This window comes from Clupea harengus, chromosome 10, assembly GCF_900700415.2.
Source record: "Clupea harengus chromosome 10, Ch_v2.0.2, whole genome shotgun sequence".
NCBI classification, from domain to species: Eukaryota; Metazoa; Chordata; class Actinopteri; order Clupeiformes; family Clupeidae; genus Clupea; species Clupea harengus.
Window position 1 is genome coordinate 23,817,991 of NC_045161.1, and position 23,098 is coordinate 23,841,088.

A 23,098-nucleotide genomic window follows, 5' to 3' on the forward strand; every position below is an offset into this window, starting at 1 on the left:
CCACAGCAAAAAAAATTACAAATCTTCAGTGAGTTCCAGTTCTCGGCCCATAAGGGCACTCTGTGAATCAGTGCGTAGCCCAGGTATACGCTGAGGTTTCACAGTTCTTTTCAGGTGATATTTGACATTTTGGCGCGTAAGTAACACTGCACAGAGGACTGCAGAGTGACAGTGCCATCAGTGTTGATGGACTCAGTGCAAGGCCATCTCCCACTGCATGTCAGCATCATGTCGAATCTCCATGCCTTTTCCAGATGAAGCAACAAACCCCTTGGCCACGAGTCAACAAGGCCTGATGCAGTACACAAACACAGTTTGACGTTCCCAATGTGTGGAACTTCAGCCAAAGGAAAGAAAGCAAAGGAAGAAGAAAAAGAAAGAGAGCAAGATTGAAAGTGAAATAGTATGACAGCAGGAACAAAAAAGGAAAAAGAAAAAAAAAGATCACTAAATGATTAATGATAATTTATTAATTAAAAGCATTCCACTGCAAGTAGAATGAGTAGACGCCTTTCTCTGAAGACCATTTCATTTTTGTGCCTGTGAAGTCTAACACAGACACTTTTTTTTTCTCTGATAGATACTTTTTCCATATGAGTATTTTGCACATTTGACCCGTATGAGTCATCTTAGTGTGATACCTAACCTCCCCGCCTTAAGTCTTTACTCATTTATTTATCCAGCCCCTCCTTCTGTCCGCCTTCTCATCACACATTCCTCCCTGCTGCATCCCGACCTCTCCGGGGACGCCGGGATATGTGATGCGACATGACGTGACGGTGAAATGCTGACTGGCCTAGCCTGGAGCGGAGTATAAATATCTTTTCGTACGTAGGATTAGTCTAGGAATGACCCTGCTCAGTATCTTTTTAAAGCAGGTTTTTTTTTTTTTAAATCTGTTATATTTTTTGCATGCCGTGTCTCGCTGCTTGAAGTCATATGTTTGCATCCCACCTGGAAAAGGACGGTCTCCGAGTGTCCGACTGTCCGTCTACTTCCTCTGTTTCACAGCTTTATGTTCAGGGCTGTTCTCTCTTTGCCTTTTGTATAGATTCCGTTTCCCCTTCCTATGTTAGATGCCAAATGTTTGGGTGCCGGTTTCGATAAAAGCTCGTTGGGTGTTGTAATATCATTAATAACATCAGGGGCGAGGAAATTAGATTTCAGAAATCGAGTTAAGGCGCCTGGAAATAACACACGGCTGGTCGCCCACGCTCTGACCAGCGAGTGTCGACTTTCCTGAAGGCAGTGTTTCCACACACTCCTCGACCCACCGCTCACTATGCATCACCACCATTACAAAACATTAGCGCATATTCCAGAACTTTCTTCTCTCTATGAGTATGATCACACAAGTCTGGTACCAAATAATTACTACAACAGGGTCTTTGACATACTTAGGTCATCTCTAAAACAGTGCTTTTTTTCACCAAAAACGAATTTATAAAAATTACCCATTGGCAGAGAAGTCATTTAATAATTGAAACAAAAAAAAAATTGTTTCCTTTCATGGTTTCAACATACGTTGGTTTAAATATTCCATGGATAAACATCTCCGTCCAAATGGGTCCCTGTGGGTCGAGCTGGATTACCTTCCAAATATTCTCTCCCATGGTCAAGTCCATCTCATCATACTTGATAAACACCAGGACAGCAAACCCCCCTCCATACCAATAATGTTATTTGAGCAAAAGACCAGCGCAATGATCCTAAAGGCAAACGTCCTCGATGCATTTCATGTGGTACTCCATTGTTTTGAAATATTTATTTTTAATGCCGTAATTGTCTTCTAATGATGGGTCTCTTTGCTGAAGTCCAGAACAGCAAGAAGGACTTTTCTGCCGAGCGCAGCTGCTCCGCGTGTGTATCTGTCTGAAGCATTAGCGGGCTTCGTTACATTTGTCTCAGTTTGTTTTGCTTGGGTGAGCTGCCCCTGTGGCAGAGGTTAAATAACTTGGTGTTAAAGCAGCCTGCCTTTTCTTGGATCCCCAATGCAGGAACTGTTTTCACACAAAACATGGCCTCTGTGAACTGCATAAGGCTAAAATAAAACAAAAAAATTATGGATCGACGCAAAACAGAGAAAGAGAAAGGCAACAAATGCGCAAAGATTAAACCAAAACAACAGAACAGTCAAATTTAGTAATCTTTTGTTATTGTTTGTGTCATTCACAAGACATGCTTTTAGTCCTGAAAAAACTGTTTCACTTTGATTTGCACAGAATGTGACTATGTTGATATTGTCTGACAAGTGACTGAAGCCTTGAGGGAGCCTACTGCAGTCAGCTTCACCTGAAACCCAATCTGTGTGTGATGGTGATGTTCTGTGTGTGATGGTGATGTTCTGTGTGTGATGTTCTGTGTGTGATGGTGATGTTCTGTGTGTGATGGTGATGTTCTGTGTGTGATGGTGATGTTCTGTGTGTGATGTTCTGTGTGTGATGTTCTGTGTGTGATGTTCTGTGTGTGATGGTGATGTTCTGTGTGTGATGGTGATGTTCTGTGTGTGATGTTCTGTGTGTGATGGTGATGTTCTGTGTGTGATGTTCTGTGTGTGATGGGGATGGTGATGTTCTGTGTGTGATGGTGATGTTCTGTGTGTGATGTTCTGTGTGTGATGTTCTGTGTGTGATGGTGATGTTCTGTGTGTGATGGTGATGTTCTGTGTGTGATGTTCTGTGTGTGATGTTCTGTGTGTGATGGTGATGTTCTGTGTGTGATGTTCTGTGTGTGATGTTCTGTGTGTGATGGTGATGTTCTGTGTGTGATGGGGATGTTCTGTGTGTGATGTTCTGTGTGTGATGGTGATGTTCTGTGTGTGATGGGGATGTTCTGTGTGTGATGTTCTGTGTGTGATGGTGATGTTCTGTGTGTGATGGTGATGTTCTGTGTGTGATGGGGATGTTCTGTGTGTGATGTTCTGTGTGTGATGGTGATGTTCTGTGTGTGATGTTCTGTGTGTGATGGGGATGTTCTGTGTGTTCTAGTGAATGGATTATGCGGCGTGTTCTGCCCAGAGAAAGGAAACGGGCTGGAGCTGCCAGGTGACGAGGGCAGTCTGGTACAGTGTGGGCAGACCCACGTGGTGCCTGCCGGCGGGCATCAGCTTGGGCAGTACCAGCACAGTGCCCACTGCAACCCGCCAACACAGAATCTCCTCGCTCAAGAGGGCCAGCAGCGCCCAGCTGATGCCAGGTAACGTATCCCAGAGAAGACACAGGGCGCACAGCTATAGCAGGGGTGGCTGCAGCACTCCATGTTTTGGCCCAAAGTCAGACGCTATCTTGTCTTACGTATACACACAGACAGACAGATACACACACGCACACACACACACACACACACACAGACACACACACACACACACACAGACATGGCTGAATGAACCCACGCCCAGACCCTTGAAAGACAAACACACACACATACACACAGACTAAGCTATGTACAGAAATGTGCTGTTTGAATAAAAAAAATGTTTTTTTAAAGTGTAAAGATTGAAACATCTTCTTTTATTTAAATTCAGACACAAAATTCTGGACGCTGTGAAAAGGATTCACAATTCTTAAATCGACTATTTATACGAAGAAGAATGCTGTCATAGATAATTAAATTGATCATAAAACCTTTAATACAGGTGTTTATTTCTTGAAGCAGTAATAGGCCCATCTGAAGTAAACACATTACATTTTATGGTTCTGTAAAGCTAATATGACTAAGTTATAAGTAAGAGTGTATGCCCACACAAATGTTAGATAATGCATTCTTGTCACATGCCTACGTGCTAAAGGTGCAACAATAAACATGACTAACACTCAAGTCTCCATTTGGTAGAATATGACTTCAGCATTTGTGGTCTGGCGGAATGGTTGGCAGTCAGTCCTCCACTGCATGTCTGAGTTTAATTCTTCTGTGAAAAAGTCTATCGAATGAATCACAGCATTAATCAGCACAGGGATTCCATTAGGTAATGTTCCATAGTTGCCGGGGGAAAATGTGCCATGGCTACTCCTGCTAGCTCCACTGGCGTTACACCAACCATTCGAGTCATGCATTTTAGAGGGAAAGCATGGGGAATCTTACAGTCTGACATCCAAATATCCCATCCTAATTTCATAGGGCAACAAGCTGTTTAAGAATTACTGCTACCAGAAATGTATCATCTATCTCAGCTCATCTCTCTGTCATATTTAGGTTTTATTCTAGTTTTATACAGAACATATAGGCTAATAAGATTTGATTGTGACATAACTTACAGAAAAATGTATACGGAGCATCTGAGAAGGCTTTCTATGTCTGGTCTTCTACAACATATAGACATAAAATGTTTTACTGAATTAAAAAATGAACTCGAAAGACCCGCTGTGAAATGTCAAATTATATGTTAGTTTTAGTAGCCCGTGTTAACAACAAAACATATTTAATAATACGTGAAAACAAAACAATTATTTTACGGAATTATCCTATTTGTACACAGAGAAATTGCACTCCTTCTCACTAAGACCTTATCTTCATTGCCATTTTAATAAGAGACATGAGGCTTTATTAGAACAGTAAATGATGCGTTGATTAGTGGTCTAAACTGAGTGAGTACTATGCTGTAAATACAAAAAGAATATGACTTTTCTGTCTCACTTCTTGTTGTGCATTAAAGTCCCGATGAATGACCAGCTACTGGATTATTTCATTCAGGTCACTGTGGTGTTGAGTGTAGTTGCATAGCCAACGTCGCCGACTGGTAACATACTTAGTTAAATGGAGTTTGGAGAATGGTTGGTCAATTGGGTAATTGAGTGGTCAATGTTATGTGTGGAAAATTAGATGCGCCTGCCAGGCGTTGAAAACCAAGATGCAGGTTACATTTCAAAGAGGGAAGTGGCAAAAAAAACAGCTTCCTCAAAACGCCTTCCCTCCAAAGCCCACCTCTAGGATCAGACACGCTCAAATGAGGTGTCTGTCCACCCTTGAAGGTGCTTAGGTCTGTGCACACATTTTGAAATGACCAAATGAATGTGCGCTAGTAATCAAAATAGCTTTATGTGATGCCTTTCTTTGTTTGCGCGTAAGAACCCGCGGCGTGCATCTATTAAACTAGGGCCCAACCGCTCAGTGTAACCTAATAGCCAAACAGGAAATGTCTGTGCTAAAATACTCCAGTCTTCAGAAGCTTTAAAAAAAAAAAACAAGAGATGAAAGTGGAGCAGAAAGTTTGAGTGGAAGCGGCGTGCTGATGTTGGCTCTTTGACTGTTGAGCGCACAGAGGGTTGAGACAGGTGGGGGGGTGGGGCTGGGGGGGGGGGGGGGGGGGCTGGGGGCACAAAGATGAGCCCTTCACAGACATCGCAGACAGAGGGGGCCCTTCCCACGTCACTCAGGACCCTCGCACAAAATCCATAATGAGGGAACTGACAGGAATTATTATGGCGGAGATCACAGCGACGCGCGGGGGAAACATGACCTCGCCTCCATTCAGCTGGCCAGAGATTCCCACAATAATGACGAGTATTGTACGCGGGGCCTGAGCCTCTTCCCAGCAGGCCACCTCTCGGGCCGGCGTACCAGCTGACTCTGCTCCCGTTCCAGACGCCCAGCCGGCTTGGGTTTAACCCTTTTTTTGTGTCATCAAAGGCTGTCAGGCGAGCGAGCTGACTGAGCCTCCGTATCTGTCCTGCGCCTGTCCTGTCCCTAAATGCCCATTCATAACTGTCTGTGGCCAAATGTCCCCCTGTGTTATTTATTCATGGCATCGCTGTGACAGTGAGTGTGGGCAGTGTCTGTGATGGAGCAATTAAAGTAAAACGGTGAAAATGGAGAAACAGAAAGCATGCCTCCCTAAGGGATTCCCTCTGACTGACGTTTATTGTCTGTACACACACACACAGACACACACACACACACACACACACACACAGACACACACACACACACACACACACACACTCACACACACTCACACAAATATGAAATGTGAAAATATACACTACACACATGCTAAGGCTTATGAAAAAAGCTGTATGTAGGATACAATCTGTGTTGTTCTTAGCCTTTCTGAAGTTGCATGGGATGAGGTGTGTGTGAGAGAGAGTGTGTGTGAGAATGTGTGTGTGTGTGAGAGTGTGTGTGTGTGAGAATGTGTGTGTGTGTGTGCGTGTGAGTGTGCCTGTGAGTGTGAGTGTGTGTGTGTGTGTGTGAGAGTGTGTGTGCGTGTGTGAGTGTGTGTGAATGTGTGTGTGCGTGTCAGTGTGTGTGTGTGTGTGTGTGAGTGTGCGTGTGAATGTGTGTGTGCGTGTGAATGTGAGTGTGCCTGTGAGTGTGAGTGTGTGTGTGTGTGAGTGTGTGTGCGTGTGTGAGTGTGTGTGCGTGTGAATGTGTGTGTGCGTGTCAGTGTGTGTGTGTGTGTGTGTGTGTGAGTGTGTGAAGGGGAGCATCAGGAGCACAGACACAGAGCCCCCCTGTCTGGACGAGCAGGTTGTGGGAAGAGCCACTTGTTAGAGCACCCCCCCCCCCCCCCACCCCCCACGGGCTTGGCCTTTATCTATCAGCAGCTGACAGCTAATAATACTCATATTCTCCTCCCCCTCCTCCCTCCACCCCCACCCCCCCACCTCTTTCACGTTTCCCACTCATATTCCCTCATATTCCTCTGTGTGCCTCTTCTGTGTCCATGCAGGTCAGCTGGCTTTCAGCGAAACCTCGTCTCGCCCTCCTCTCTAGACTCCGGAGGAGGCTTGAACGGGGCCAGGGGGCCTCTCGCCTACCCCGTCAAAGAGGAGGCGTCCCTGGGATACAAGATCGTCTCGGGCATGGGGCTCTCGCCCTCCCCGCAGTCCCCGTTTGCCAGCAGTGGGAGAGTGGGGGTGGGGGGCGCGGGACGGGTGCCCCTCCACCCGGCCAGCGGCGGCGGTGAGATGGAGCCCCTGCACGGGACACACACCGGCAGCGCGGAGGGGGCCGTGAGCGCGTCTGTGTCTGCGGCGGTCGCAGCGGCGACGGCTGCGTACCCGTTTAATAATGAAGATGGCTCCGCCCCGCTAGCTTTGTCTCTGGGCGGCGCGCGTCAGTCAGCGCGACTCCTCCACGCCAGCAGCCTGAAGAGACGCTGCCTGTCGGTGGCCTCCCAGTCCGCCGCCGCCGCCGCCGCCGAGGGGATCGATATCACCGCCATCATCTGCTCCTCGCAGATGTCCGTGGTGGCCTGCGTCAACGGCCTGCGTACCTCCGTCAACCCCTCGCCCCCCTGCTCCTCCACCTCCTCCTCCGTCGTCTCCTCCGTGACGGGCTTCCGCTCTGCTCCCCTCAAGCAGCCGACCCACCTGTCCCAGTCCCTGCCTCTGGCGTCCAGCCCCCGGCCCCTGCAAGAGCTCTGCCAGCTGCCCTCGCCTGCCACCTGCCTGCTGGCTCTTTCCAACGCCTCCTCCGCCTCCTCGTCATCCTCCTCCTCTTCGTCCGTGTCCTCCTGCTCCTCTTCCGCGTCGTCGGTGGAGCCGGAGCCCATGCAGCAGGGTGGAGGGGGCGGCAGGGTGGAGGCTCTGGGGCTGCTGATGGGGGTTGGTGGCGGGGGTCTGATGGGTGGAGGGGGCCTGCAGCAGCAGCAGCAGCAGCAGCAGCAGCAGCAGCAGCAGCAGCGTGGAGGAGAGGCTGGGTCTCTGCTCGATGGCTGCCAGAGAGCCGGCGGCTGCATCGGCGCGCTGAAACAGGAGCCGCTGGACGACTTCTCCCCCGGCAATGATGACGAGCTCTTTCACCACCATCACCATTATCTCCACCACCATCACCACCATCAGCTGTCGTCCCGCAGCCACCAGCAGAACCCCCGGCACACCCACCCCCACCACCACCACCACCACTCCCACACCGCTCCCCCACGCCCAGCCATGCCCCCTCCCTACCACCTGCACCAGTATGTGGGCGCCAGTCCAGGGGCTCTGCTTCACCTCCAGGGCCAGTCGGCTGTGAGCTCAGCCCTGGTGTCCGCATCCAAACCCCCAGGCCTGGTGTGCCAGCACGGCAATGCTGCCGTTACCCCCACCTCCGGCGGGGAGAGAGAGGACACGGGCTCGGCGTTCGGGGACAAGCAGCTGTGCCGCTGGATCGACTGCAGCGCCGCCTACGAGCAGCAGGAGGAGCTGGTGAGGCACATCGAGAAGGTGCACATCGACCAGCGCAAGGGCGAGGACTTCACCTGCTTCTGGGTCGGCTGCATCCGCCGCTACAAGCCCTTCAACGCCCGCTACAAACTCCTCATACACATGAGGGTCCACTCGGGAGAAAAGCCCAACAAGTGCATGGTGAGTTTTCCTCTGATACCTCAAACACTAAGAGGATGGAAAAGCGCTGTACTAAAATACCCCTTAAAAAAAAAACAGCCCAATCATTCCTCTAATTTCATAAGAACACACTATAAAATAATAGAGATCAGGTTCTCAGAGAAGCATTTTTTGAAAAATTCATATTTCATGGTAATAGCAGAGTCATCAACTCAGTGCGGTTTGTCTCAATGCTTGGCCTTATTATGAAAGTAGGCCCCTTCAAAATGGAGCCAGACCACCTATTTTGATTGGTGTCACTCAGTCAGACAGTCCAGATGTACGTTGTCATCTTCAATAGGCATCATTTGCAAACCAGCCTGAAGTTCTGCCCGTGGTAGTTTGGTCCCTTCTTTTGTTGGATTTTTGTCTTAAGTAAACAGCCTTGATGGTGAGGTCCAGCAGTACGATGTTTTGGCAGGGTGAAAGGCATGCAGTTAAACATCGACCGGGGCTGTAGCACTTAGCCTAGAGAGGTCCTCCTTTAATAAGCTGTGTGTGTCCATTGTTTCTGAACCGGTTCCCTTGGACCGCAAGATTGTTGTTTTTTTTATCCCCCCCTAAATGAAATAAGAACGATGTTGTGGAGAATTTTTTTTTCTTTTCACTCATATTTTCCTTAGCCCGTGTCAGGTATAAATATGCTTTCCATTGAAGAACGAAGGCACTTAATTGGGACCTGTAGCTTCTGGTTGTGTAAATATGAATAGTGCTGAAACCTAATTCATCCAGGTAGGAGTCTCAAATTCCACAAGTCAACACACTAATCAATGTCAAACGGCCTCTGCTCTAGACTCTCAACTTAACGGAAAAAGCCCTCAAACTCTACCACGGAGTCAGTCCAAATACACAATTAGTCCACAATTTGTGTAGGGTGAAATCATATTTATTTTCACAAGCTCTCGTTTTTTTTCCTGTCCATTTTATAAGGTGGAGTGATTGAGATCTCAAAAACCCAACACATCTGGATAGTATAAGCAAACAATGCATGCACTTGATCCCTGTAAATGGGAGGTTTAAATGTTTAGCCGTCCCACAAGTATTAAGTGAATTGGCTTTTTTTTGGCTAAGCCAAAGACCAGGAAAAATATAGTAGTCCGTGTGTAGTAGAGTGAACTGCCATGATGATAGCCAGAAGAATTCTCTTGCCTAATGCAAAGAATGTCTCATTTCTTGTCAGCTACATTCTATTTCATCTCCAAGAAGACTGTCCAAAATGTTTTTTTTGGGGGGGGGGGGGTTCTTTGGGTTGGTTCTCTAACTATTCTCAAACATATTGCTTTGAAATATGCTTCTATGAAATATCCCCCTATTCTGAACAGCCTCAGATGACCTTAGTCAACTCATCCTGATGGAATCCAGGCACGGAGCAATATGTACACTATCTATGCCTTCAAGTCTCAGTTTGTTTGACTAGGCCTGCGTTGGATTCTTGGTGCTTTCATCAAGGCCACACTGTGCCATGCTAGCTGTGTGTGTGTGTGTGTGTGTGTGTGTGTGTGTGTGTGTGTGTGTGTGTGTGTGTGTGTGTGTGTGTGTGTGTGTCTGCATGTGTGTTTCCTGCATTGCCTTTATGGTGCTTCTCACATTGAAACACACACTGTGAGCCTCTGGAAATAATTGCCTTGTTTCTGGTCCAGTCGTTGGCTTTGTTATTTCAGTGTTCACAGTGTATATAACACACTATTTGTTTGTGTTTTTTTTCCCTTCTTCACTTTGTGTGTTTTGTAGCGATCTGTCACTGGTCTTGCTGTATTTCTCTGGGTGTGTTTCGAGATCCAACCCTGGTGTCACAATTCTACAAACAATTTTTTTTAATGGGAGATGCTTACCAGATGCTGACATAGGAACAAATCAGTCCACTGTAACTGAAATGAGATGCTGGACAATGTTTCCAAACTCAAAATGGATCTGGACTACCATGGCTATTCTGCAAGAATGACTTAATGCAACACTCACACACACACTCTCTCTCTCTCTCTCTCTCACACACACACACACACACACACACACACACACACACACACACACACACACACACACACACACACAATTATGCCTGTATGAGAATTATTCTGAAAGTGTTGCCAGGGACAGGCTACTGCAGTGCCAGTGAACCACTGGAAGTATTTACTCTTTTCTGTGTTGTGTGATGAATGTGATTAGAGCTCTTGGTTCCTATATCAAAGCAGCCAAATTTGTTACAATTATGGAAAGCTGTGAGGTAGAAACATTTACATGTCGTTAGTTAAGTTAACGTCAGAATTGTTACAATGTGACGGGGACTGTTTGGGGTGGTGGACCGCTATGGCTTTCCTTTAGTCTGGGAGAGACTTCTTCTTCTTCTTCTTCTTCTTCTTCTTCCTCTTCTTCTTCTTCTTCTTCTTCTTGTTCTTCTTGTTCTTGTTCTTGTTCTTCTTCTTCTCCTCTGTATCTGAGCTGTGGAGTCAGAGTCTTTTTATGGCCTGAACAGGAAGAGACGTTTTGAGCGATGCGTACTGCCTCAATGGCACCCGTGCAATAGAGAAAGGCATGCTGGTATTCCAGCTATTTGAGCAGAGGAAACGGATGAGACGTTTTGATTTAGGACCAAATGCTCCAGAAAAACCTGGGCTAATCCCTTTATTATCTTTCCAACAGCAGATTCCAGGGAGCACTCATGAGCAGAGCCCCCCCCCCTCCCCCCTCTTTGCATCCAAACATAACACTCTACACCCCCCCTCCACACACACACACACACACACACATACACACACATGCACACAGACTTATATCTCCCCACCCCAGCTGCACATTTGCCTTCACGCTGTGCTTTTGGCAGGAAAAAGTCATTATCACAACACGAGAAGTACCCTGACTCCTCGCCTGTCCCTGTCTGTACCTGGCTGGATTCAGTGCCGCCCCCTTCACATAAAACGCTACAGCTCCATCGGTAAACAGCTGAGCTCTCCAGACTTAAAACGAACCGTCCGGTAAGAGGTTTTTGCGAGGCACTTTCAGTCCACCCCGCCAATTAATAAGCACCGCAGGCTGTTTTGTGGTAGTCGGAACGAGGAGGGCCATGCAGTTAAAAGGAAACTACATAATCTCACTGCAATATCCTGTTGTGTTTCATGCCTAATTCAAGTGTTATTTTAGTTTATTGCTTTTTTTCTGTCTTGTCTGCATTAATATTAAAAATATATCCCGCGACAGTAGCCGTAGTCACTGTCTCAGGGCTTCGGTATCTTTCTGGTTTATTTGAATCAACCCCTGTGGATTTGATGTCTCCGATCAGCTGCCCTCCTACCCCTGACATCCACTCGGACACTCATGTAAATGATGAGATCTGGCTATCACTCATCCAGCCCCAGTCTAGCGCTGCAGTGCAGTAGTGGCGGGTGAGTCACTTCATGCAAGGTCCGGCGTCTTGCTACTCTTGGCTTTATTGAAAACACACTGGTATTTATGGAAGTAAATTCCACCATGTTTTTTCGTCTGTCTCGGTCTGGCTTGTGCCAGGGCCAAAGTTGAAAGAGTTGATCTCATTTCACAGGTTTGAAGGGCTTCTCATACATACAGTCTTGTTGCTGTCAGAAATATGTGAAAAGGTTTTTGAACAACTTCTCTCTGCGCTTGTACTTTTGGTATGGAGATTTTCTGAATGCTTTCAGGACTGTCAGTTCCTTACATAAACTTCCAAAGTTAAACACTTTAGTTGCCTTTTAGTCTATCATCTCCCAATAACAATTTTGTGGAGCGTATTGTCTTTTCAACTTTTCAAATTGGGCCTATATTATTTTATACTGGTTTTGTCTTTGATGCCTATTTTCCTATTTTGTACTGTTTTTGCCTTTGATGACATTTTGTAATTTTTGTAGATAATTAAAGTCATTTGAGGACATTGTAACAGACTTGTGGGGTAGAAAAACAATCCAGCAAACAATTTTATTTAGCTGAAAAACAATTCAGCAAAACAAACTCATAATCTTGAGTCCTTTTGCAATTCCCACACTCTAAAACTAAGAGCATTCCTTAAAGGAAAGTTGGGCATTCTGGATCTCGAGGCTGCTGGCTTAAAAAAATAAAAAATTAAAGAAAAAAACATAATTCATATAATTTCCTTTTTTTTCCATGAGTGTGAAACCAGCAAACCTATATATTAAGATTTATTAGACTGCTTTTTGGACGCAAGCTCCTGTGGCCCTAGAGGCCGAGCTGCTCAGACATGCGGCTGTGGTGTTTGCCAACATGGCGTGTTTGCAGTAAATGGAGTCTTTTGTGAGCGATCAACACAGATGCGGGAGATGAAACGCCATCTGAGCGGCCATTAGCTAATTGAAACCCGCGGCCCTAGCGCAATAGCGTTAGCGTGAGCCGACTTTCCCCCCTCGAACAGAATAGCGGATGAAATCAGAGCCGTCTGGGTGCCGGGCCGCAGGTCGCAGGCACTGAGTGACGTTGATATTAATGTGTTTGCGCCGGAATGAGCTGCTGACATCCAGACTGGTCTGGACGACTTAGCTTCAGCCGTCCTTCAGGGGCGCGTGGGACTCAGGCTACCAGGCATTCAGCAGCAGTGGCAGCAGAGACAGCAGAGCTAGCCGCCCTGGAGACGTTTGATACAGTGCAGATCGGCACTGCCAGCTCCTGGTTACTGCCAGTGGAACACATTAAGAGAGAGACACATGAACCCATGCTGCAGTCCATTACAACAGAGTGTGGACGTCAGGGGCTTTTAACAGGAGATGGCCTGACTGCTGTGCGGCCATTAAAGTGGGAAGGGGTATTTAGGTTAGGGTCCACTGTATGTCAGAAATGGATATTGCATGCAGAAGCCATTGTATACATGAACCATTACTGGACAGGAACAATGCTGATATGTCTCTGTCTGAAAGTTGTCAAATGAGCCCTAAACTTTGAAGCAAAGATGCCCAGATGCCACCTGACTGGAGTGGATTTGGGCACATATCTGCTAGATCAGAGCTGGATAAATTGCATCCTGGGATATTTTCCGTAGTCGTCAACTCCCTTCTCACAATGTTGCTTGAAACACTGTTCTTGGTGTGGTAGGCCCACACAAGCCCCTACCATTTTGTCCTGGACCCCAGTGTCTCAGTGAGACATCTTATTCCATTAGTCCATTCATTGTGAGACATCCTGTTGTTGCATTACAAACCCCTTGAGTAAATGATGCCCGTTGTCAGGTCCTTTATGCCACTCGGCTGTTTCATGGTCATGCTAACAGCGTAGCAACACAGACCATATGTGATCCATGAATTAATATGATGAAACTGCTGGCAGGAAGCGTCAGAGGAATGAAAGGCCTGGGAATGCATGGATCTTGCTTGTTTTCCTTGTTGAATAAGCAAAGCCAAGTTCTTGTCAAGTCATAAAAGGTTTCCAGTCAATCAGTGCAGTAATGCAATCCAGTCCAGTCTCCCCTCTCCTTCCCTCCTCTCCCCTCTCCTCCCCTCTCCTCTCCTCTTCCTTAGGCCTCTTCGTGTTGCTCCTCTTCTGTCTCTTTTCTCTTCTCTCCTCTTCTCCTTCCTTTTTGTTTCTCTTTTAATTTATTTTGTCTTCTCCACTCTGCTGCAATGCGCGCTGTTCTCCCTTTGAATTGCTGTAGTTCTGCAGCTTCTTGGTACCAATGCATGATCACGTCTTTGCATGTTATTTCATGGTTCAGTAATGGTGCTTTCTTAATGTTTTTGGAGGGCTTTGTAGTGTAAAGGTATACTCGCGGTCAACAAGAGGGGGATTAAGGACAAATGCGTCGCATTGACAAGCTTCCTCATAGCTTGAAGAGCTGTAATCTGCGTAACCAGGTATCAAAGCATGCTAGATCCATGCACGATTTATACTAATTATATTTACTTGGAATGCAATATTTTGAGTCCGTAATTTCCTTAACATTTAATCATGGTTTCACATCTGAAACCAGAGAGCTTTAACTGAGGCTGATGGGGCATTGCACTGAGATTGTGTCATAATTGTCCCAAATCCAAGACCTTAATCAGTTTAACCTTGTGAGTGGGCTGTATCGGCTTACTAATACCTAGGAAAGACAAAATTTTGCTAATGCTCAAGGTTTTCGCTCCAGTTCCCTGGGATCATTCTGGTGAACTGGGAGAATCAAGGCCCCTTGAACTCGCTGGGGATCGCTGCCTTACATGTGCAAAGGGATCTCTGTCCAAGGTAATGGACCCAATTCAGTCCGATCATACAAGATATGGACAAAGAAGCAATGCTCCCTATGGCCTTCTAATAAGCGCTTGGACTTTCCTGCTGTTATGTCAAGGGTAAAGAGTAACATGAGCCCCATGGACAAGAGCAGCTCTGGAAGGCCTGCCAATTAAAGTCATTCTGAGGCATCGCTGCATAGACTGGATATGGTTATTAGCCTGTAAATGGCTAAAGCCATTAGTGCTGCTTTTTGTAAGTCTCATTAAGGTGTGTCTGGTAAATCCCTAATCAAATGTAAAGGTCGTAAGACTCTTCAGCAGTCAAAACAAGCCGGCAGTCTTGTGTAGATAGTCTACTGATTTTTCTTGAGGTTGTTTTTTTTTATTTTTATTTTTTATGTTGACATGAAGGTTGCAGTTTAGTGCTGCAATGGTAAATGGTAATGTTGTGTTATATGGTTACTTGCACAGAAGATGTATATAAGACTTGTCATTGGTGGCTTTCACAGCAACTTTCTTCTCAGTTGGGATGGTCTGTTTGTTGTTGGTGTAAAGCCCACAGACCAGGCCATCATCAGGTAGCACCATATAAATTAAGAGTGAAAACACCACAACTTTGTGCCACGCCTCACTTTTCCATAAACACAGGAGACATGAAGGCTACTGTGAATGTGTGTGTGTGTGTGTGTAGAGAGAGACAGAGAAAGCCCCATAAGAGCGTGGTGAGCAGAGAGGTAAATCGTTCAGTAAGGCCAGGTAGGATTCGCTGAGATATTGATGTAGCGCGAGGCAGCATCGCTGTCACACGAGAGATCACACCAGAAGCACACGTCTGCCCCACCACCAGCATGTTCTCGGTAAACACTCAAACAAGAGGCTCCTTCATACGCCGCGTGTCTGTGCCTCGACTGGCCCAAACCCACGTCTCCGCTGCCGGCCAGACTTAAGCCGAACGCCAGAGTCCCCTTAAGCGAAGCCACGCAGGAAAAACTTCTCTAACCGGAAAGAGTAGGTGTGCTAGTGCTGGACAGTCTGAACGTTGTCTCACTTGACAGGGTGTTTATGCTTGCTGTTGCCGTCCTTGAGTATGGCGGCGCCCACCAAAAGTGACGTCATTTCGGCTGGCGATCGGTGCACTTTGGTGATGTTTCGGCTGGTCGCACACCTCCCAATTTTTGTAACCTGGTACATGCAGCATGGCTGGTGCATGATGCCTACAAGATGAAAAAATGCTTGTTTTGCTAACTTGTCTGATAAGGTGTTTGATTCCCTGCTCTCTGGCACTCAACTATTTGTTTTGGTAGTGTATGAACTTGTTCTTTTGTTTAATGTTTTTGTTGAAGGATGCTGGCAAGTTAGTTTGTGTGGTTTATTGTCTTGCCTGATGAAGACCTGAGGGTCAAAAATTCACAGGTAACGCCTTTTCCTGATGAAAACCGCTGGACATAAGCTGGCTAGTGGCTAGCAATGAACACAAACCCTAGTCGGAACCCTTTTAGGACACAGAGTTTAACTATCATCTCGTGTTTTTCACTGTGCTGCATTCGGCACATTACCTATTCTTTGCTGCTTCCAACAGTTTAGATGGACACCATCATTTAAACGAAGAACGCAGCGAATCAAACGCGCCTCTAACGCAGGTATAAATTGTTGTTGCGCTGCATTAATGTCAGTTTGAGCGTGCAACAAACAATCCGTCAAGCATAATGGCAGCATGAGTAGTAGTAGATGGATGGCAAACTGTCTGGGGTGATTTCAGGGCAGGGAGAACGAGAGAGAGAGAGAGAGAGAGAAAGAAAGAAAGAAAGAGAGAGAGGATTAGTAGTTATAGTGACGAGCGTTGTTAAGCAGAGTAAGTGAGTTGATAGGAATGCAATGTGGCGCGTTTTTCTCGAAAGAAACTGCTAAGGCGGGTTGTGCTTGTGGAGCCTTGGCAGTACACCCTGCACTGTAACGCTGTAATGCTGAATCACTGCTGGAATCCAACCGGGCAATTAGATCGCTCCCCACGAAAAATATGGCTTGCTGGCCAAAAAGGCTGTCCACGTTCCCCAAAGGCGCTTGTCTGTTTACATTGTCAAGTCCTCACATTTACTCGGCCGTTGCGTTCGGGAGTCTACCGCAGAACCATCCATCGGCGCGGTTTGCTGAAAACACAGACCTGCTCCTCGCAGTGGGGAGAAGTCTGTCAGTCCTCCGCCTGCGTTCCCAGAAACATTTCTCTGCTCATCCTACTGTTTTAAATTCCAGTCGCTCAGTCATTCATTTGTCAAACCCATAATTGAAGGTATTTTAGGTTTAATTATGCACAGGGTGCACAGAGGTTTGTCATAAATGTAGATGGAGTATTTGAATGTTTTGAAATAGCCGACTTTTTCCTTTTTTTAAACATACTATGCTGGAGTCCTATTCTGTGAAACCAATGTCCTGTGAGACACTGAAATTCTGGATTTCAGGCAGGGGAAAAAATCAGATTTTCCCCTCATATACCCGCAGGCAAAGGGCAGCAGTAAATCCAGGAGTCTCTCATTTGATGATATCCTTCTATAAGATCTCAGAAGACAATGGATCATTGTGGGTTTTTTTTTTTTTTCCAAAACAACATGACACTAGATTGTGTTCCACTGACAGGTATGCCGTACGGCACTCCAAATTTGATCCCTTTAGCCTTCACATTTGATTATATATATATATATATTGGTTAAATGCAAATATAAATATTATAATAATATAAATATTAACACGAAATATTTACTCCGGTCAGAGTATTAAAGGCTTTGAGTTTCTAAACAATACATCAGTCAAAGGAAGGTAGCCTTGTAAATGTCTCGTTCCAAACGCCAGCAATGGTTCCACCAACAATGGAAATCATGCAAGTGGCACGTACAGCATTTTCTGCTCGACTACACATCATCCCCTCCTAAGATAAATAATACCCCAAAAATCACTGTCACAGATGAGCCAATTTCATATTTTACACTCACAGACCAGAGCCAGAAATTAGGTTAGGTCATGGGCAATTTAGTGCACAGATGGTGGAATGGATATTACATGTGAGGGAATTCAGATTTCTGATGGAGGCAGAGGGCCCCGTGGCCAATGGAGAGAGGCGAGGAGGTGCCTGGGTCCGACTCATGTTCCTGGTAAAGTAAACACGAGTGTGATGAGAAACTGAGCTAAATATCACACAGTTGTGACAGTTTCAACAAGTAGAGCGGCTAACGACGGAGACGCATTTCCTCTGCTGACAAGTTTGACTGGGGAAATTATACTACAAACGTAATTTACCAGTGCCTTTATGCACAAGAGCTATTGCAATATAAATATCATAACACAGATTTCTTCATAAATGTTGTCAACATCTCATCTAAAAGTAATGCAACTATATGACAAAAGTCTGAAAAAAAAATCAATAACAGTTCATAAAGCCCATTTTAGCGGTCTGGTGTTGACATATGCTGGAGTGGTTACGGATTACTTTTGGGGTGTTGGTAACTTGCACAGTATTGTCTGACTAGTTGTGAGTGATCACAGATGATGTGGGCAAATCCATTTTTCACAAGTGATTGATGGTTATTGCTAATTTGGTTACTTTCAAATGTCCTTTCAGCAGCAAGGCAGCTGGGAGATTTTGATTTAGTCCTTCCAGAGTTTGAGCGCGAATCGTAGAAAAAGTCATAGGCAGTTTGAGATTTCATTAAGCTGCGTAGCGAAGTCAAGAATAAAGGCAATGAATACTGACTGACATACTTGATGTTGAGAATGCGGTCTACCACATTGCAAAATTGAAGTCATAGTATCCCTTTGACAGGAACTATGCTCTAAACCAAAGAAATGAAAACACAACCTTGGCAAAGGGAGGTCAGCAAAATCAGACTGGCTCCATAGTAATTTGGTTTCAACACATTTTATTGGACGGTTGCGCCTGGCAGCGCGGGGCTCAAGTAGCCAGCAGAGCGCCATCGGTCCAGAGGACTGCAGGCCCGATCCGTGTTTGTTTTCAGCGGGGAGCGTTGCTCAAATGCCCTCTCGCTTTTCACACTTCCTGGCCCGGTGTCCAATGCCTTCTGCCATCTTGACCTATTGTCCAATTTCGCCTTTTGTGTTTTCTCTGCGAAATATCACCGAGGCCCCGTTGGCGTAGAGGTGTTTGGCTTGGCAGTGCCCCGGGGTCTCAGGGATGTTTATTTGTTGTCACGTTGCAGATACAGAGTGGCCTGGCGTGGGCACGGGGGCGCAGCTGTGTCAACTCTCTTTGTGTGGAGGGAAAATAGTGTGCCAGCTGTGTGTGTACAACGGTTGAGCTTCTTTTTTCATGGTGTGTCTGTGTGTTTCAGTGTCGTCGTGTTTGATTGTGTGCGTGTTTGTATGTCTAAATGTGTGTGTGCGTGTGTGTGTGTGTGTGTATGCACATGTGTGTTTGTGTGTTTCAGTGTGCGTGTGGTCCTGTTCGATTGTGTATGTGTGTGTGTGTGTGTGTGTGTGTGTGTGTGTGTGTTTCGGTGTTTGATTGTGTGTATGTGTGTGTGGGTATGGTTCCAACAGCCAAGGTTTGAGTGGACTGCCAAAGGCACGTCAGACCCGTTGCCATCATGAACTGCATTGATTATTATGTCATAAACCGGTTCACCTCAGGACAGGGGGAGGTTGAACCGCCAGTTGAAATGCCACATTCTAGCTATTGTTTCTCAGATGTCTTGCATATGTTTCATATGGTGTCACTGTTAATTCATTTTTATAGTTGTTCGGTATGCTCAAAGTTTGTACTGTGTAAAACAATACTTGTCCATAGCACAATCTGCTGAGTTGAATGTGAATCCTCACTGGACTCTCCGGGGACCAGGAGTAGAGAGAGGTGCCCTCTCTGCAGAAACAGGCTACAGATTGTGTTAAGGCTCATGGGCCAGGCCCCTCTATTCTGCTGTTATGGTGTCTGAATGTGGCGATGAGAGACAGGGGCAGAGGTGGATTAAAGGAGAGTCGGGCCTCAATGGCGGAGAGGAGCACTCAGGGTGAAAGCAAGCAGGTGTGAATGAGCAACGCCAGACAGATCGGCCTCAGAGTGTCAAGGGAGCCTACTGATCCACCCAAACGTACACACACACACACACAGACACACACACACACACACACACACACACACACACACACACACACTCATGCACACACACAAACACACACACACACACGCACGCACACAAACACACACATGCACATGCACACACACACACACTTACACACAAACACACGCACGCACACACTCATACACACACACACAGACACGTTCGTATACACACACACATTCGCTCTTAGCCACGCAAGTGTGCACAGTTGATTTGCTCAAAGTAACATCATTCTAGTCCTAAGCTTGTGGTGCGTATCAAGTTAAGGATTTTCATTGCGTTCCCCCCGCTCTTTCTGTTTTCACTGAGTTTCAGGTTCCCCAAAGGGGTATATAATTAATGCTTTGATGGTATTCTGATGGCAGTGGTGCTATGGAGGTCTAATGCGGTCTAATTACCCATTACAAATACTTAGGCTAGATAGTGTGAATGGGCTTTTACTGAAGTGACAGATACTTAACAGAGGCCATAAAACCTTGTCCGTAAACCATCTATCCTTCTCTAGTGCGTATACTCCTAAGAATATGTTATTAGTATGGACATATTGCATAAACAAATACCAAACAACCTTTTTTGTTTTCAATAGTTTGCAGATAAAAGCCCCCATTTATGCCAACAATGAACAAACAGGCAGAAAACAAACAGTGACTACTGTTATGGTGCATCACTGATCCTTGTGCAAATAAATGTCCAGCTTCATTTTGAATAACTGACATTGACATTGTCAGTCATTTTCTTGAAAACGGACCTTTCCTGCTTGTACAGTTGTGTACATTTCAAAGGGATTTCTCTTCTCTAACACTATGTGTGCACATGTTTGTGTGTGTGTGTGTGTGTGTGTGTGTGTGTGTGTGTGTGTGTGTGTGTGTGTGTGTGTGTGTGTGTGTGTGTGTGTTGAAAAGCACAGGTAAACTCCACGGCCCATCAAATGTTTGGCTTTCCATCATGCGTGAGGCTGTCTGACTGGAAGACAGGGCTAAGGGGTTAAGAGCTAAAGGAAGAGAGAGGGAATTTAGTAATGGCAGTAATGGCTAGCCTTTGCTCTGCCATTAAGGAGACAAGGCCTTTACCTGCGTGACCTCCGCTCTCTCTTCTTGCCCAGCTTCTCAAGTGATCACGTACGCGACCGGGGCCTGGGTCAGGAGGAAATCGTAGCTGGTGTTTTAGTGGGCACGGGGCGGAACCAAAGGCTGGGAGCAATTTGAACGTGAGCCCTGGAATTGTGCACGGGTTAAGTGTTTCCATGATGGCCCATGTAGACATGCAGGTTCAACCCGGTCTGTGAAGCACAAGTGGCAATGCCAGGCTACCACGGACAGGGTTAAAAAAATCTGTCATATGATTTCCTTTCCACCGTCTTCGTACCATAAGCGTCCCCCCTGTCACACGAGACAGGAGACTGGGCAACAATTACACAAGATGGCCAATTTAGCCATCATAGGATGCTTCCGTTCGCTGTGCCATCCGCAGCCGTAATCTGTCCTAACAAGGCTCGCATGAGAGCGGACTTCTCAGGGCAATTTCTCCGGTTATTTACATGACTACTTCCTCTGCCAATTTATCGGCTGAGCTATCGCACGGCTGTTGGAGAGCCATCTGGAGCGTGTTCACAAGTCACACATGTCTCATCCGCGCCGCGCCACACCACGCCACCATATTTACAAAAATGATTGGAAACGTCTTGAAAACGGGAAAGGGAAGATAAGGCAATGTGTTGGACAAACATTTACCTGCTCGTGTGAATTAATCTCTCTCTAAACACAACGTTTTGACAAAAAAATACACACCCACAACCAGATCTTTGATTCAAATTAAGGCCCATTCGCAACAGATGAAGTTGGCTGCTAAAAAAGGTCTCGTTTTGGATGTGGAAATGATATGTGTAAACTATGTAATGCGAATGTTTTAGCGAGGCTGTGTTTAATTTTGTACCCTGACGAAGCGCATGAGAAACCTGCCTCTCCTTAGCTGTCTCGTTGAATCATATGGATATAATTTCATCCATTTACGTTTTTCAGCTCTTTGCTGTGGTTGCCAGGGGGCGTTTGGAGGCAGGCAGATTAAACGCATATGTTTCCCCGGCCCGCAGTTTGAACGTGCCTTCTCAGCTTCTTTGCTCCAAGAGGCAGGCTGAAGTGTCGGTGGTTTTCCTTTACAGGTCATCCTATATAAAATACCCTGCCTTAAACCTCAGAAACCTCTCTTACTTGTAGGAACATTACAAGCAGCAGGAATCGGTTTGATCTGCTTTTGATAAAGAATTATACTTTTTCTTTTTTTTCCCCCACACACACACACAGAGAGAGAGAGAGAGAGAGGGGAAAAAAATCCCACTGTACTCAACATTGTGAGAGCTGAAGCAATTTAAGTGTCCTAGCACATTACAGGAAAGTCATCAAACTCGCTGAAATCATGGAGCTTGTTAAGTCCCGCACACCTCTTGTGTTTACTCGAAGCCCACTAATTATGAGTAATAATGTACTTAATGCTCGTTAGCAGCCAAACATTGTAATCCCATTGCTGGCCCAAGCCCTCGGGGAGCATAGCTGTTGAAAGCAGGTTGGGGATATTAACGCATAATGGAGTATGTGCGATTTCAAAGGCGTCCCTCATGGCAGCGAAGAGGCTGAGTCGACCTTTGACTCTCTCCCAGTTAAATGGCCTCAGTATGACTTCCACAAAACGCACATTGAACAGAGGCTTCCTGTGACAGGACCCTGGCCATGAGGTGTGGAACCGGGCGGATCTCTAAAGGGGCCTCGATCCCCAGTGCCCTCGTTGTTCCTCCCCGGTCCTTACGCTCCCCTCGTTTTTCACGAGGTGTTCCATCAGAGGCCTGTCGGAGATGTCAGCAGCTGATCCGGCTGAGGAGATTTTCGGAGCGTCTGCCGAGAATGGGCAGTTTGTTTTCCGGTGATCCCCGGGCCGCACTCAGGGACACTAACTAGCCACCATCGGAGCGACACACTGCGGCCATTTAGCTGCCAAACCGCCGGCGCTTCTCTGCGCCAGTCACAACTCATTTCCCATGAAAGCGTCAGGTGCATGGCAGAGGTACACAACTACGCCTGCGGCCCGGACCAGACCACAATCTGTCCGTTATGATCCGCTCGGCGACTCGGACTGACCCGTCAGGACGGACTGTCACCCCAGTGTTTACTGACAGACCAGAGGCCCCTTCCAAAATCACCTGGTGTCAAAAGGCCTCCCCTTTATGCGCACCCTCTCCCCTTCGTGTGGTTTATCACCCAGTTTACCAACGGCTGAAGCATTCAGAAGGGAAAGGAAAACATGTTTAAAGTAATTAATGTGATTAGCGTCTAAACTGTTTGCATAAATAATATCAAAGCGCTGGGCAGAATGCAGAGCTGTCCTGTGTGGTTAGAGGGCCTAATCTTAGCTTGAGGCCTGCCTGACCGTCACTCACGTCCCACGTCCACACTACAGGGCGGGGACCGCACTTCACTATGGACAGAAATTGGCAAACATTTTTGTCTCTTGAATGGCC

General features: G+C 46.4%; 1 protein-coding gene across 1 annotated transcript in view; it reads left to right on the plus strand.

Moving 5' to 3' along the window:
• Positions 1–6,635: 6,635 nt before the first annotated feature.
• The window catches only part of LOC105895029 (zinc finger protein GLIS1), a 37,464-nt gene continuing 21,001 nt past the window's right edge, over positions 6,636–23,098 (plus strand). The window contains exons 1-2 of the mRNA XM_042708998.1: positions 6,636–7,597; positions 7,664–8,285. Of these exons, the coding sequence (XP_042564932.1) occupies positions 6,801–7,597; positions 7,664–8,285 (1,419 nt within the window). The 5' untranslated portion in view covers positions 6,636–6,800. The remainder of the gene's footprint in view (positions 7,598–7,663; positions 8,286–23,098) is intronic.